This window comes from Hypoxylon trugodes, assembly GCF_022578975.1.
Source record: "Hypoxylon trugodes strain CBS 135444 unplaced genomic scaffold F4822scaffold_9, whole genome shotgun sequence".
NCBI lineage: Eukaryota > Fungi > Ascomycota > Sordariomycetes > Xylariales > Hypoxylaceae > Hypoxylon > Hypoxylon trugodes.
In genome coordinates, this window is record NW_026250024.1 from 399,186 (window position 1) to 412,438 (window position 13,253).

Below are 13,253 nucleotides of genomic sequence, written 5' to 3' on the forward strand. Positions count from 1 at the left end.
TTATATCTATCAGATTAGGCACATAGAGGAGAGTTTTTGTATTTTCATTATTTATAAACTACTCACGACACAAGCCTGCGTCGTGATAGATATACTTCCGAGCCGCTATCAAGTTCCAACCTGGGGTATTCCTCCAATTGCTTGCTGTAATATGATTTTTCGACGCCTTATTTGCTGCTTATTTCTGTTGCAAGTGCATGCTTGCTGCTTCCTTATGAGTATAAATAATCGATGCTGACGACGCTGGGGAAACTAATATATCGACCATCCATCCGAACCTATCATGCTGTTACGCTGACGGTCTCTAGCCCGTTTAGGTGGAAAAGGGATAGGAATAGGAAGAGAAGGTGTGTTATACGGGAATCCTCATGTACGACAGTTGCGTCACGTCTTAGCACCTCCACCACCCGGGGGATCTTCGTCACTGTCGGCAGATCCAGAACTCATCTTCCTAGCTTCAGCTCTGAGTGCGGCTCCTTCATTTAACTCCATCTTGTGCAGTCGCTCTCTAAGCAGTTCCTCACCTGGTGTGGCCTCGAATTCCCCTTCAGAGTCCGAGTCTGACTCTTCACGACCCGGCGACTTCTTCTCGGCAGGCAGACCTCCTTTGTTCACTATCGCAAGGGTCTCTGTAGACACCTCGGGCGTGGATCGGCGACCATAGTTCTTAAGGAAACTAGCAGGGTCGATGGGCTTGATCGTCGGGTCATACGCCGCCGGTAATCCAACAGCCACTGCGACACGGTGCGCTTCTTCGTCCTGAGTCAAGTTGGGCTCTAACTCGTATACACTACTATTCTCGCTATCGGCCTCGTGCGGTTGTCCCAAGAGCATTTGCGCATAACTTTGCCTTGAAGGATCATGCGCTCTTTTCGCCTTTTTCTTCTCACGCTTCTCGTTCGGACGTACGACAACGACAGGGACCGGCGAATATTGCAAGCAATACTTTGAAAATGAACTACGATTCACGAGGAATCCTTGGACACCGTCAAGGCTTCTACCTTTCGTACCGACAATCAACATCGACGGCTGGTAGATTTTAATCTAGCAAGATTCGAGTTAGCACTCATGCCCTACCATATCAGTAGAGACGATACGAGGAATAGGGAATACTAACAAGATGCTGAAACGTATTATGTAACTTTCCGACAGCATATTCTAAAACAAGACCAATCGCTCGGTTTTGCGTATTTTTCGACTGAATTGATTCCATCAAGGTCTTGGCATCTTCTTGGTACGCCTTATCGGTAAGGCGAAGCTGGTTTTCGATCACGCGGACGCAAACTATCTCGTCGCCATCGTCAACTAGCTCATCCAAAAGCCATTGTAAAGCGTGATCCGAGTACGAATTATCGTCTACGCCGACCATAAAGGTGCGATGTCGCCGTCGAAATTGAAAACCGGCATGTCGGTAATTGAGAGTAAACGAGATCGGGTTGTACTCAGTTGACTCGCCGAGAGGTATGTTGTCGAACGCCACATGAGACTCGAACCTTTGCGAACGAGGGGACTCGGTTAGTGTCTCGGTTGCCATCAGATTTAGGAGAAGGGAAAAAAGGAGGAAGGAATTTGCGGATAGAGGAAAGGAGAGGGATTAACGATGTAGCAGGATCGATTCCATGAATACACCCTCCTTTTGCGCGGAATTTCAACAAGAGGTAAGGAAGAAAAAAACCTTGGAAACCTTGTTAACCTAAGCTCAGGTAGCCACTTGTGCCCAGCTGCGCCCTCGTCATCTGAGGTTCCAAGTCCAGGTACATGACAAAGTATACGGGGGTTGGCGCTTTTGGGATGATGAGTGGGGGATTGTAAGTTGAGCGGGGTAGAACGGAGTAAGTCGACGAATAGCGCTTGCTTTAGAGTCGGGCACGCGAATTCGAAACCGGACTAGCTTCGATTATCCTGACCCGGAACGACATGCGACCATATTAGAAGACCCGAGTTTGTTGTTCTTATCTTCTTATTCATCTTTCTGACCACCATATCATGATCCAAAAGCAGTCGGTTGCGAATACTGTTCCTCTCTAAAAGAGCCTCATATAGCGACAGCATAGTGCATCGCATTCGATCCAACTCGACAACGCAGTCATATTTCCAGAGAAATGGGAAATCCGGTGGTGACAAAATGTCTCGGCGGGCACATGATGTAATGGGTAAGACAAAAACAAGCCTCTCAGCTTCATAGAAGCTTTCTGCCAAGAGACATAGTGGCGTCTATCGTTGCTCAACTAGTCTTGGTGGCGACGCCGTAACAATATCTCAACTGCGCATATCCTCGGGTTATATACGTCGCAGGTGAAATTATGTTTCAATGCGCTCATTCATACGTGGGTGGTGAATGTGAAAGAGAAAAAGGAAATAAAGTTAAAAGACAACGATGACTTACCTTTTATGCTTCGGTGAGGCTGCCCGAATTCGGTTCCCTGTATGCGGCTTCTTCCGACCTTGGGGCAGCGATGGATTATGAGGAGGCGCAAAAGTCACGGACGAGATGGATCCCTTTCTAGACGGAGGTCCACTACTCCCCGTACTAGAGGCTGTCTCGCCTGGAGTCGTCGCGCTAGCATCGCCCGTACTCTCGATGATTTCCTTCCCTTTGCCTTTCGAGTCATGCACAACTCGCTGTACTGGCTCGGCACGAGGGGTACTCTTTGCGCTACTCTGCGGAGTATCTACGCTGGAGAGTGGGCTGGGTTTCTTCTCAAGAGAGAAGTAATCGACTTTCTTCGATGTTGGTTGCGATTTAGGAGAAACGTCGCTCCCAGGGCTTCTAACCGTGGTCGGCAATCCTCCGGACATTTTTATTTATTCCTTCCTTTTTTTCTTGCTCCAAACAAAATGCGATGATTAAGATAGCGCTAGTACAAATACCGCCTATACCTAACTCACGTTGCCTCGGTAAGAGGGCGGAGGAGGCAGCTTCGCACCGACGGCATTGAGCGCGGATGGGGTCGAATCAGAAGCTCAAAGGGACAGCTCGGTGCTGTCCGTTCTCGAGATGGTATGATGAAGATTGCGGAGGAACAAAGAGAGAGAGCTTGGGGTCTCGAAGGATCGAATTGACAGACCACGTGGATTAACGAGGGCGATTGTCAACGACAAAAAAAAATATTGGCTGTGCGACCCGAGTTGGCTGATTGGTTGGTGGTATGTTTGTTAAATGGCAGACATATAGGTCGTGTTTCCTTCTTCTGGGCGCGCAAGGAAATGGAACTAAGTAGGAGTAACGATGACCCCCCGCTTCTGTTGTCTCTCGGCGATAATAAATGAGACAACGAAAGGTGCTGGGTGCTTGTTCCAGAAACCTCAGCTGAAATGAGTAAGTTGGTATACGGGTATACGAGTGTCGTACGTTTCGATATTAAGGTGGTACGGCTTTTGTTGCAAAGTACAGAGTAAGTCACGTTTCTATTGCGCCGGTGATGTTTCGAGTTCTCCACCTAGCCTGATCGTTTTTCTCCTTGTCTCGACTCTCTAAGCCTCGTCGAATTGCGTTTCAACGGGCGAGGTGGTTTGATGCAGTAGACGGAATCACTACCTGATTTCGATGTACACAACGAATGGTGGGGTGTGGATATAGGTAGGTAGGTAATAATATCCAAACGGTAGGGAGGATGGTACAACTGTATTGTAGATAACAACGATGGTGAGAGATGGAATTAATGGAGTTAGACGGTACGGTAGCGTTAAGCTGGCACGTCATAAAAAAAAGAGAGAAAAGATGAAGAAATGATAAAAAGGTTAAAGTTGGTCAGTTTTGTCACATCTTGAACGATGATAAAATCGAAGTCTGGATTGGGCGGCCATGGAAAGAACGGGCAAGGTTCAGTTTACATATGAGGTAAAGTAGTAAAGTAGCAAGTAGCAGGTAGCAGTAGTAAGTTACTGTTGGATAAGTAGGCTGTAGCTGCCTGGGCGAAGCTCTTTCCAGCCTTGGTACATACATTAAATGGATGGACAGGGTAGACAGGGTAGACTACAAGACCTAATATCCCTGTCATTTTTTTTTTTCACCACACTAGGGACGACTACCTTGTCTGTTTTATGTACCAATGTACCCTGTTTTAACCCTTGAAGAAGAAGGAAAAGAAAAAAAGGGAAAATAATAGTGCTAAAGCCAAGAAGCTAAACCTTGCGGCAGATGACGGTGCGTTTTCAAATTTCCTATTTTTACACGCTACAGGGAGTACAGAGTTACACACCCCCACTGCTATTGGATCTTAGGTAGCCTGCCGTACCTACGTACTTTAGTATACCCTGCCGTAATGCCGTAAAGTTCCCCCATACATGTGTACATACTTTCGAATGTTAAGCAATTCCATATGCGCATTTATGTATGATATATGCATCATCCTAGGACTAAGTACGGAATACATAATCACACTATACAAGTACATGATTGTCCTTATGTAGCTTAAACATTAAAACATCCAGTGAAAAAGGGTCGCAATAAATGTCATTATAAGGGTTATAAAGTATATGTACCGACCTACATCAGTTAATCAATCAATTCATCACTCAATCATGTAGGTAAGTACCACACGCATGCATGTAAGTCATCTTGCCTCCATTTTCAATCTAAATCCCTAAAGCGCATATTCCCATCTTCCTCTCACATTTCGAGATCATTTTCGTCTTACTTTTCCACTTTCTCCCTTTTACTTCCTCCACCATCCACCCAATTACAATTCCTCACGGCAGACACTCCAATGCGACATCAGGTCGACGTAATCGTCAGATCAGCCAGCAAAACTTATCCAAGATCGATGTCCCGTAGCCAAAAAGGGGCATTTTTAACTAAAGTCCACGTAAACTCCCGTCAACTCGACTCTTTCTTTACAGCGCGACATACGACAGGTTCGGGAAATCCATCAGGCATCTTACTCGCTCTCTCCAACTTCCAACTTGTCCTTATCATCATCATCATCATCATTATCCCTACTTACTATTATCAAAAAATAAATGTGGAGTCATACTTCTGGATAGCAACAGAACACAACATTCGAGGTGTTGTGATACTTATGTACCTTTGCATATGGAAAGAAAGGTAAGATATCCAAGTGGATAGCACAAATACCAAGCATTGAACGTTCATCCACAACATCTGCGCCTAGGAAGCCAACCGATAACTCCCAGGCAGGCGGGTTAGGGCCAAGAAGTAATATTCACCCCTCCTCGCCTTGTCTTCACTTCCAATCTTTCTTCTATTTCTTCCCTTCACTTACTGGTGGCCACATTGAGAAGGTAGCTCTAGGGACTATATGTGAGTAGGGCGGGATTGTAAATTTATTCCTATCAGGCACGCAATTTAAGCCGTCCTGGCCGTCAAGTTACGGGCTACATTAACTACCGATGTGGCTTACACATTTTTAACACATACACATATACCTAGGGATATACCTACATTGTATGGATTGTATGGATGTACCCGCGCGCACAATTTCCATTTTCACCTCCACCTCTTATTTTACCTTGGGGTACTTTTGTCCTTTTTTTACTTACTGAGGTCGAATGGTACGGTATGATGATGATAAACAAGAACAAGATCCGCAAAGTCTTCGTTCTAGCCGAGAGTCATATGTACTCCAACAGGAAAAGAACACCCAGATTGCTCCAAAAGGGTACTAAAACCGTGGGGAAAAACAACATCAAAAGGCAACAAGGCCAGCAAGACCTACGGGAGTGATACAATATCGTATTCTTGGCGAACTTGGCGCGCATACTTCGCGTAGCCAAGAAGTGTTGACGGGGCAAGGATTGCTCTCCTTTCCAACGTTTTCCACGCTGATGACACATCTGTGCAACTCCTTCTTGCGTTGCGGAAAAGATAACAAGGAAATTAGGCACGTAGCACGACAGTCGTTCTGCCTGGTCTGCCTGGGCTGGTTATAGCCACACGACATATCTCCGGATTCTTCTATTTTGCACTACTGCTGCTTACTTTCTAACCCAGCCAGCATACCCTGCTGCGTCTCTACCATACCTTAAGTACACTAGGTACCCTGCTGGCTCAGAAAGGAAAATAAAAATTCATTGGGATGGGGACTACGGACGGAATCTTGCACACCTCCGCTTTCCGACCCTCTCCACCATAACGTAGCAGTACCTGGCATTACGTCTACGCTACCGTGCGCGGGCCCCAAAGTAGTGGGAGTAGTGGGATGGAGACTGAGGAGCCAACGGGTCGAGCCGTTCCCAAAGCCAACCATCCACCACGATCGAACGCTGGCAGATGCAGTTCCCTACTTGGGCTACATTTCCCCGATTTCTCCTGTCGGATAGGGTAGATCGTGTCGCATCGGCACTGTTACCCGTCAAGAGCGACAGAGGGAAGAGGGGACAGGAACCCTACTTAGTTTCTTCTTTCTCCAAACTGCATGTTGAACTCGAAACGTCACATGGTTTCCCTTGCTAACGAGTTCCGCGAGTTTGTTAATTAACTCCGTTCGTAACGTACGCCGTATTAAAGATCGACAATATTGGGCATGTAGTGTACATACATACCTACACTACTCAGCCATACACTAGAAAATATTAAGCCCATGTTCCGCGATTTGCAAAAATTCTTTAGGTGGACACGTTTCCACTTGACTCAACAAGGCTACTCTTCCGTGTTTTGGGCGGCGAATTTTTTTTTTCTCATTTTTTCTCACATGTCAAGGACTAAGATCCCACGAAACAGATTATCCTAATGCGGCACGAGGTGAAATGATGAAATCAAAGCTCTGCTCTGACCTTGGAAACTGATAAGACTACGAACAATCAAGAATCCCTGTCTCCATGCTGGCCATGTCAGCCACATACGATGCAAGAAATCTTGGCTTTCCTGCAGCCTCGCCGAATACATCACGGATTCACGACCTCGTGGCTCCCACACGGGCTACGGCGTCGTCTAGTTATTTGCTCACATCGATCCGATATTTCCCTAAATTACAACTGTGCCCCCCTTTACGCTAGGCCTGTTGACAGGATATTTCTCACCGCACACCTATTTAAGACGCGATAACCGAACCCAATGGCCAATGCTTGTTGAAAATTTTGCGTTCGGAAACAAGAGATTAGCGAATCCTATGCCCACGGGCCTACTTCCATTTCGTAGAAAAAGGACGTCTCACCTTGACCGACTTGTGTGTTTCGATAAGCTAAACACCGTCGTCGCGCGGCCGGGATGTCTGACCGCCTTTCAGTTAATTATCTACCATCCGCCGTCCGGTCGGAACGCCAGGTATAATCATGATGGTGAGTCTTTTTCGGCATGGCTTCGGCTTGTCCGGTATCGTATCTCCACGCCGTTATTGAACTGCGTCTACTACCTACCCTGCCAGCCTTGTAGGCAATTTACGGATTAAGAGACTATATTCCTAACAACTTGATTTGTTGGGGAGCTTGGCAATTTAATTTGGCCAACAATGATTGTATACGGATCGTATTCCGTGTTCATTATCGAGTCTTGATAAGCTCAAATTTCTCTGACAGGATTTATTTCCTGTTTTCCAAGCACGTCGCTATCAATGACGAGATATGTGTTCTGATAAGTCCCGATCGATTTCAGCCGCCCCAACGGTTTTTCTCGTGCCTCCCTAGCGTCTACTTACTTAGGTATAGACGCAAAAGGTGGAATCAAACCCGATGTTGTGTACTATCTAGTGCCGGGTCGGAAATGTCCCGTACGGTACGGTACGGACCGAGTTTGTGCGCTCATCATAGCACAACTTGTCAGCCATTATGTACCTAGGTAAGTACCCCGTCGAACGAAGTAGTATCTGATGCAAGTCCCGTAGATTCTACAAATTTCGAATACGAGACTCCTCATATCCTATTGTCATGTCAAAATTTCACAGAAGCACATGTTCGGATTATTAGACATAGCTTCTTACCTACTCCCCCTCATAGCATTATGGGTACGTGTCGACCCCCAGCATCGAATGGTTCGCTATGTTTTCTCATAATTGTGAAATGTTCCGATATCACCCCACCTCTCTGGAAATTAATTGGCTAACTAGGCAATAGTCAATACTGATTGGTTAGAGAACGTCCAATACATATGTATATCATCGAAACCTCACCTCTTATAACAACCCCTCTATGTATCGTGACGTCGCCACGAATCCCATTGGTCAAATAGACTATTCAACTTTCAGAGACGTAGTTACGCCTTAGTCACACAACATTCGATGACGATGACAATGACGATGGGGACGTGTTTAAAGGACCGTTTACCTGAGGCCTCCGCATTGGTATCTCTTTTGTTGTTTGAGACTTCGAATCATACGCCGATCGATCATTTCCTCCTTTCACATAGGGTTGCTGGAGGAGATTGGGACGGCCTCACTTGAACTCTTACGAGTTTTTACTGCCACGAGTCCGTAAAGTTCGTAGGCATGTCTCATTTGAGTATTCGGGTAGGCTATGCAGACAAAATCATAGCAGAGTTGAAATTTTCAACAGGTACAGTACATCCGATTATATGTACTAAAGTACCAATGTTGAGTCCTTTGTTGTCTAAATATGCTAGCTGCCTATGCTTAATCGCCAGGCATCTTTAGTATATTTCTTCTCCGCTATCCCAGACCACCACAGCAGTCCTTAAACGTCCCGCAATTCCCCTGCCAGCATGGGTGGGGTACATCTTTCCATGGTTCAGTTTCCGGCATACAGCAACCACTCTTGAAGCAACCAAGGAACCTAGAGGAGAGTACAATGCGTGTAGCCGGTCCATGGCAAGGGAGGGAAAGCTCGCACACAAAATATTTAAATGGAAAACCCCATAGGATCAGGGGTCCGTATATCTCGGGGCAGCGACCACCGTATAACGCAAACCCGATGTATTCAAATGTTCAAATGCTGCTGTGGCACTTGAATAGTCTTGTGGGTGGTGTTACTTCTAGAGAGGCTACCAGGGGGTAGGACATGCACAATCACAGTTTCCACCTTGCGCCTACAGATACTAACGAACAGTGGTGTGCGATCATATACACTAGCGCCGCCTAGATATTGATGAAGAATTATCACGGACCGCCTCGCTGCAAGATTCCGACTAGTTTAGGCGCAAAAGGGGGCTTAGACAATAAAGACCCAACCGTGCTACTCCCCTCGAAATCCACCCCTACTTCATCTTTGTATTGGAATTGAAGACTAATAATTAGAAAATGACCATGTCACTCACTGTGTTGAGTTTCAAAAGAATCGGATTGATCAGCGAATAGGAATAACCCGATTTCACCCAGTCAAACAACTACATTTCTAACATAATACAACGTAGCTATACTATATTTCAACAACATCGGGTCCCTAATCCCTAGACCCCGAAGAAACTCTTCAGCTGCAACGCCCAAGTTTCAGCAGGAGGTTGTATAAATAGTGGACGCGTACCTGGAGATTGTAGTCCAGACCTCACTCTACCCACTTAAACTCGACGATCCCCCTCAAAACTAATGCCAGATGTACAATTAGTTTAACGACTCGTCTAGCCAACGATGAGAACACATAGCCTGACCTAATCACCCCTCGAGCTGCCTATCTAGGTCAAGGTCAGACTATACGATGCCGGCTACCCGTTCTGCCGTCGCATCCGTGCTTACGCTGTCCGGAGGTGGCGGTGCGAAACGTGATACTTGATCGAGCTGAACCAAACTTACACGTACACATACACATGTACACTAATACCTAGGAGACGACGTACTACGACGATAGTGCTACGACGTAAAACATTCAGATATATTTTCATGCATCTTGGATAATATATGAATATAAGAAATTAGTTGTAATTATCAAGATAATAATATCTCGCATTTTTATGTAGGTAAGTCAACGGTCACGTACATAAAATGATATGTAGGTGGTAACGTAAGGGAGGCTGCCATGTGGACTATATTTCCCTTTTCATATAAATTCTCCCTCTTCAAGCAGCATATGCATTTTGCATTTTCCTACATGAAGGCATGTTTCATCAGCTCTACTGCATACGAATACACCTACATATCTAGCTAAAAATTAGAAGCACTTCAGCTGTCCCCCACCAACCGCCGGACACAGTCTAGACAACCTATACCCTACATATCCCAAGCCTCTCAGCCCTGCGCGCTCCATCACATCACAACTAGCCACTAAGCTATCACCTCTACTTTAAGTCGATATGTAAGTCAATACAAAAAAACATAAGCAACACGGGTTAAACCAGGCGGGACGTGCATATAGACCTACATGCATCATACCTTACCTTGCAGGCCAATACACAAGTATACATATACATACAAATCTTAGCTAGTACCTAAATATGTAAGTCCTAACGACAGAAAAAAAAAAAAAAAAAAAACCACAAGCCAAGAAAATGGAACCCCATCTACCCCTCCGCTTCCTATCCTTGGCTCTTTCTTGGCGGAAAGCCCGACTGACTGACGGATTGTGATATAAAACAGCGTTCTGCGGAGGCTGGATGTGTGGATGTGTGTGTGTGTGGATATAGGGAGGCCTCCTACTACTACATACAACACACCTACCTACCTATCTCCAGTAATTCACCGTCACCAAAGGTGCGATGGCCCATCCCTCCCTCCACATACTTATTCCCTATATCCACAAACCCACCTACATGATTTCTTAGCCATCCGTGCACACGAAGCAAGCAAGCAAGCAAACGCGGTGACAGTTCCAACGTTACAATACAGCACAGAGAATGTGGAGAGAGCCCCGCGGTTGTCGGACTGGAACCTCGTTCGGGGGTTAGAACGGAGATGATCGACTTCTCAGCCTCTTCGGCCGGGGGACCGGTCAATCGAAGCGAACTATAGGTCCGTTCGCTTGGTCATGTGTTTATCTGTCGCTCATCATCCACGCCTAATGAATGTCCGTATATATGTAGGTACCTACCCAATATACATATGCAAGTAGATTTATCAATACGTCGATAAGTGTCGGTGATTACACATTCATTCTAAAATCCTATAATCTTGGGACACGGCACAGCATACCTGCCACATAACCACATGCATACGGCGTCTTGGCCCGGGGTGCTCAATATAGTAAACCTGGGGCAGTACCGCGTTCTGCGTTCTGCTGACCTACCCGTCCTATCTAGATCCTGCGACTCCAATCGCACATCAACAACAGCAAATTATGGATGTAGCGGAAATAACTGCGAAGCAAATAAAAGATGCTCATTTAAATTATCTGCCCGTGTGACTTACGAACGACAGGGCACACAACAGCCTTGGAAGGTCATTATTTCTGCGGCCGATGTTCCTTTGTTTTCTTTTCTCTTTGCCATCCATCCAGCCGGCCTGTCAGTCAACTCGCCTAGACTGTCTGCCTACCTCCTGTGATTTCAGAGTGACATCCGTACATATTTATCCCGTGACGCCTGTGCAATGCAAACTTGATGACGACGAAAAAATCCCCCTTGAGATTTCCGTCCTCTCAAAAATTTCTTCCTTTCTTCCCGCCCTTGCCGAAGATATACCACTTTCCGTTAAGAGAGATATCACGATGGATTGACTTTTGGGCAATCTCAGTTGTACATTCGTGACAAGTTGCGGAGATACCAGTCCACCAGTTTACGTCCCACCTTGGCTTCTGAGATGTGAATGAGGTCCTACAAAATTTCCGTTAGTATAGTCATACGATAAAAAGCTTGTCAGTTACACATAAAAGCTTGGCTTATAGGTAACTGGCAGACGAAAGGGGTATTCTCGGGGTACACATACTCCTTGCATGGCATAATCTAGGTCACTGACGTTGACCCATTCGCCTTCTAGTAGAGCGTGATCGGTCCATCGCAGCTGCTTGGTTCGCTGCTTGTTGACCAAGAGCCAAGACCGTAATTCCTCGGGTTGCACCTCTAGGAAACCAGCGAGCTTCTTAAGATCCATAGTTGTGTAGAGGCGGAGGTAGGACTTGACGGTGGGGTTCCACATGTTGGTCTTGACTTCATCCATAAAAACGGAGAGGTGGTGGTCGATTGGGTCCACGTTGGCTTCAGGGTTTTCAAAGTCAGGGGGAACTGGGGAGATGAACTTGGGGCAAGCAGCCTTGAACAACTCCTCGAAGATGGGGAGCGACTCCGGACCACCTCGTTGCAGCTTAAGTAGCTGGTCGCCATACTTCTCCCTCAGGGCAGTGTGGATGGTGTCGTCGAGACGAGTGGGCTGGAAAGCCACGCAGATGGCAATCAGAGCATACATCTGATCGTTCTTCTTGGTGATGGAATCGTATTGGGCATTCTTTTGGAAGTTCTTGGTACGCGATACGTAAACCAAGATGTGGCTGAACATGCGGATGGCATCGGCATATCGGTGCATCATCATGTAGGAGAAACCGACGTAGTAGTAGGTTGTGAAGTGGGCGGCCATAACACGGGCGAACATAGCTTTCTTGTTGAGTTCGATGTCGTCGAGCGTCTTAAGCGCGAGACTGAAGTCACCAAGCAAGCAATGAACGCGCAGCAATCCGATAATAGAGAAGTAACCGAGCATTCGGTATAGGGTCTTGGAACCGTACTCTCCAGCAACGGCAGCGGGGTCCTCGTTACGCTTCATGGCGGCGAGTTGCTCGGTGATCTGAGATCGTTGGATAAGGGAGTATAGAACATTGAGGACACTGTAGCAGCCCCAGGTGTTCGGGTTCTCGCGCAGGATCTGTCTTTCCTCTTCGTTGTCTCTTGCTTGCCTTGCGATTCTTAGTCGGTAGGAGGAAAAGGAGTTAAATTGGTAGATAAATTCGTCGATGACATCCCAAGCCCAGTAGTGCTATGAATGATACTATTAGTATATTAACTTTTTGGATATAAGGATAATAGATCAACTAACCGAGGGAGGTTCTAAATCGACAGGACCATCGGAGTTGAGGATGAAGTGGAATAAATTGCAGTATGAATCGTAGCTCTGGAACTTGACCTCGAGAGGAGCAGAGAAATCTAGAGGTTGAGCAGCGGCGACAAGTCTAGACTGGATATCATCTGCTTGTTGAGCCATGGTCAAGGAGTTGACCTGTTCCAACTCCTCCATACCATCTTCATATTGGACCTGTTCGCGGTAATCCGCCACGAGGGCCTCCTCTTCAACATCGCTGTCGTCCTCCATAGAGCGCACGGGCGCCGATCCATTTCTTAACCCGCTCATCTTGAGAGAATGTGGTGGTTAAAGATAGGGGCACGATATGGCGATGATTAGTCGGGTGGAACGTATTTTTTCGAGGTCGTGGAGGGGCTCGCCGCAATTTTTTGACCCTTGTTTTGGAGCAAAAGTCTCAGGCGAGAG

At 46.5% G+C, this 13,253-nt stretch overlaps 3 protein-coding genes across 3 annotated transcripts; 1 reads left to right on the forward strand and 2 right to left on the reverse strand.

Moving 5' to 3' along the window:
- Positions 1-113: 113 nt before the first annotated feature.
- On the reverse strand, positions 114-1,710 carry F4822DRAFT_364163 (universal stress protein family). Its single transcript, XM_051456158.1, has 2 exons — positions 1,118-1,710; positions 114-1,044 (listed from the first exon to the last, which is right to left on the reverse strand). Exons 1-2 carry the CDS (start codon positions 1,532-1,534, stop codon positions 385-387), a joined length of 1,077 nt encoding a protein of 358 aa, XP_051310231.1. The 5' UTR covers positions 1,535-1,710; the 3' UTR covers positions 114-384.
- A 2,738-nt stretch (positions 1,711-4,448) lies between these two features.
- On the forward strand, positions 4,449-5,939 carry F4822DRAFT_415231 (uncharacterized protein). The gene has a single exon (XM_051459211.1). It carries the CDS (start codon positions 4,710-4,712, stop codon positions 5,049-5,051), a length of 342 nt encoding a protein of 113 aa, XP_051310232.1. The 5' UTR covers positions 4,449-4,709; the 3' UTR covers positions 5,052-5,939.
- Positions 5,940-11,567: 5,628 nt separating this feature from the next.
- F4822DRAFT_415245 (eukaryotic translation initiation factor 3 subunit) lies at positions 11,568-13,218 on the reverse strand. The gene is made up of 2 exons (XM_051459212.1): positions 12,804-13,218; positions 11,568-12,743 (listed from the first exon to the last, which is right to left on the reverse strand). Exons 1-2 carry the CDS (start codon positions 13,113-13,115, stop codon positions 11,637-11,639), a joined length of 1,419 nt encoding a protein of 472 aa, XP_051310233.1. The 5' UTR covers positions 13,116-13,218; the 3' UTR covers positions 11,568-11,636.
- Positions 13,219-13,253: the final 35 nt, after the last annotated feature.

Excerpts from the sequence above, each read along its gene's own strand:
- F4822DRAFT_415231 (XM_051459211.1), top strand. The coding sequence starts at position 4,710 with ATGCGACATCAGGTCGACGTAATCGTCAGATCAGCCAGCAAAACTTAT.
- F4822DRAFT_415245 (XM_051459212.1), bottom strand. The coding sequence starts at position 13,115 with ATGAGCGGGTTAAGAAATGGATCGGCGCCCGTGCGCTCTATGGAGGAC. Across the intron at positions 12,744-12,803 it reads TCGATTTAGAACCTCCCTCG|CACTACTGGGCTTGGGATGT; the intron begins GTTAGTTGATCT and ends TATCATTCATAG.
- F4822DRAFT_364163 (XM_051456158.1), bottom strand. The coding sequence starts at position 1,534 with ATGGCAACCGAGACACTAACCGAGTCCCCTCGTTCGCAAAGGTTCGAG. Across the intron at positions 1,045-1,117 it reads ATAATACGTTTCAGCATCTT|ATTAAAATCTACCAGCCGTC; the intron begins GTTAGTATTCCC and ends GAATCTTGCTAG.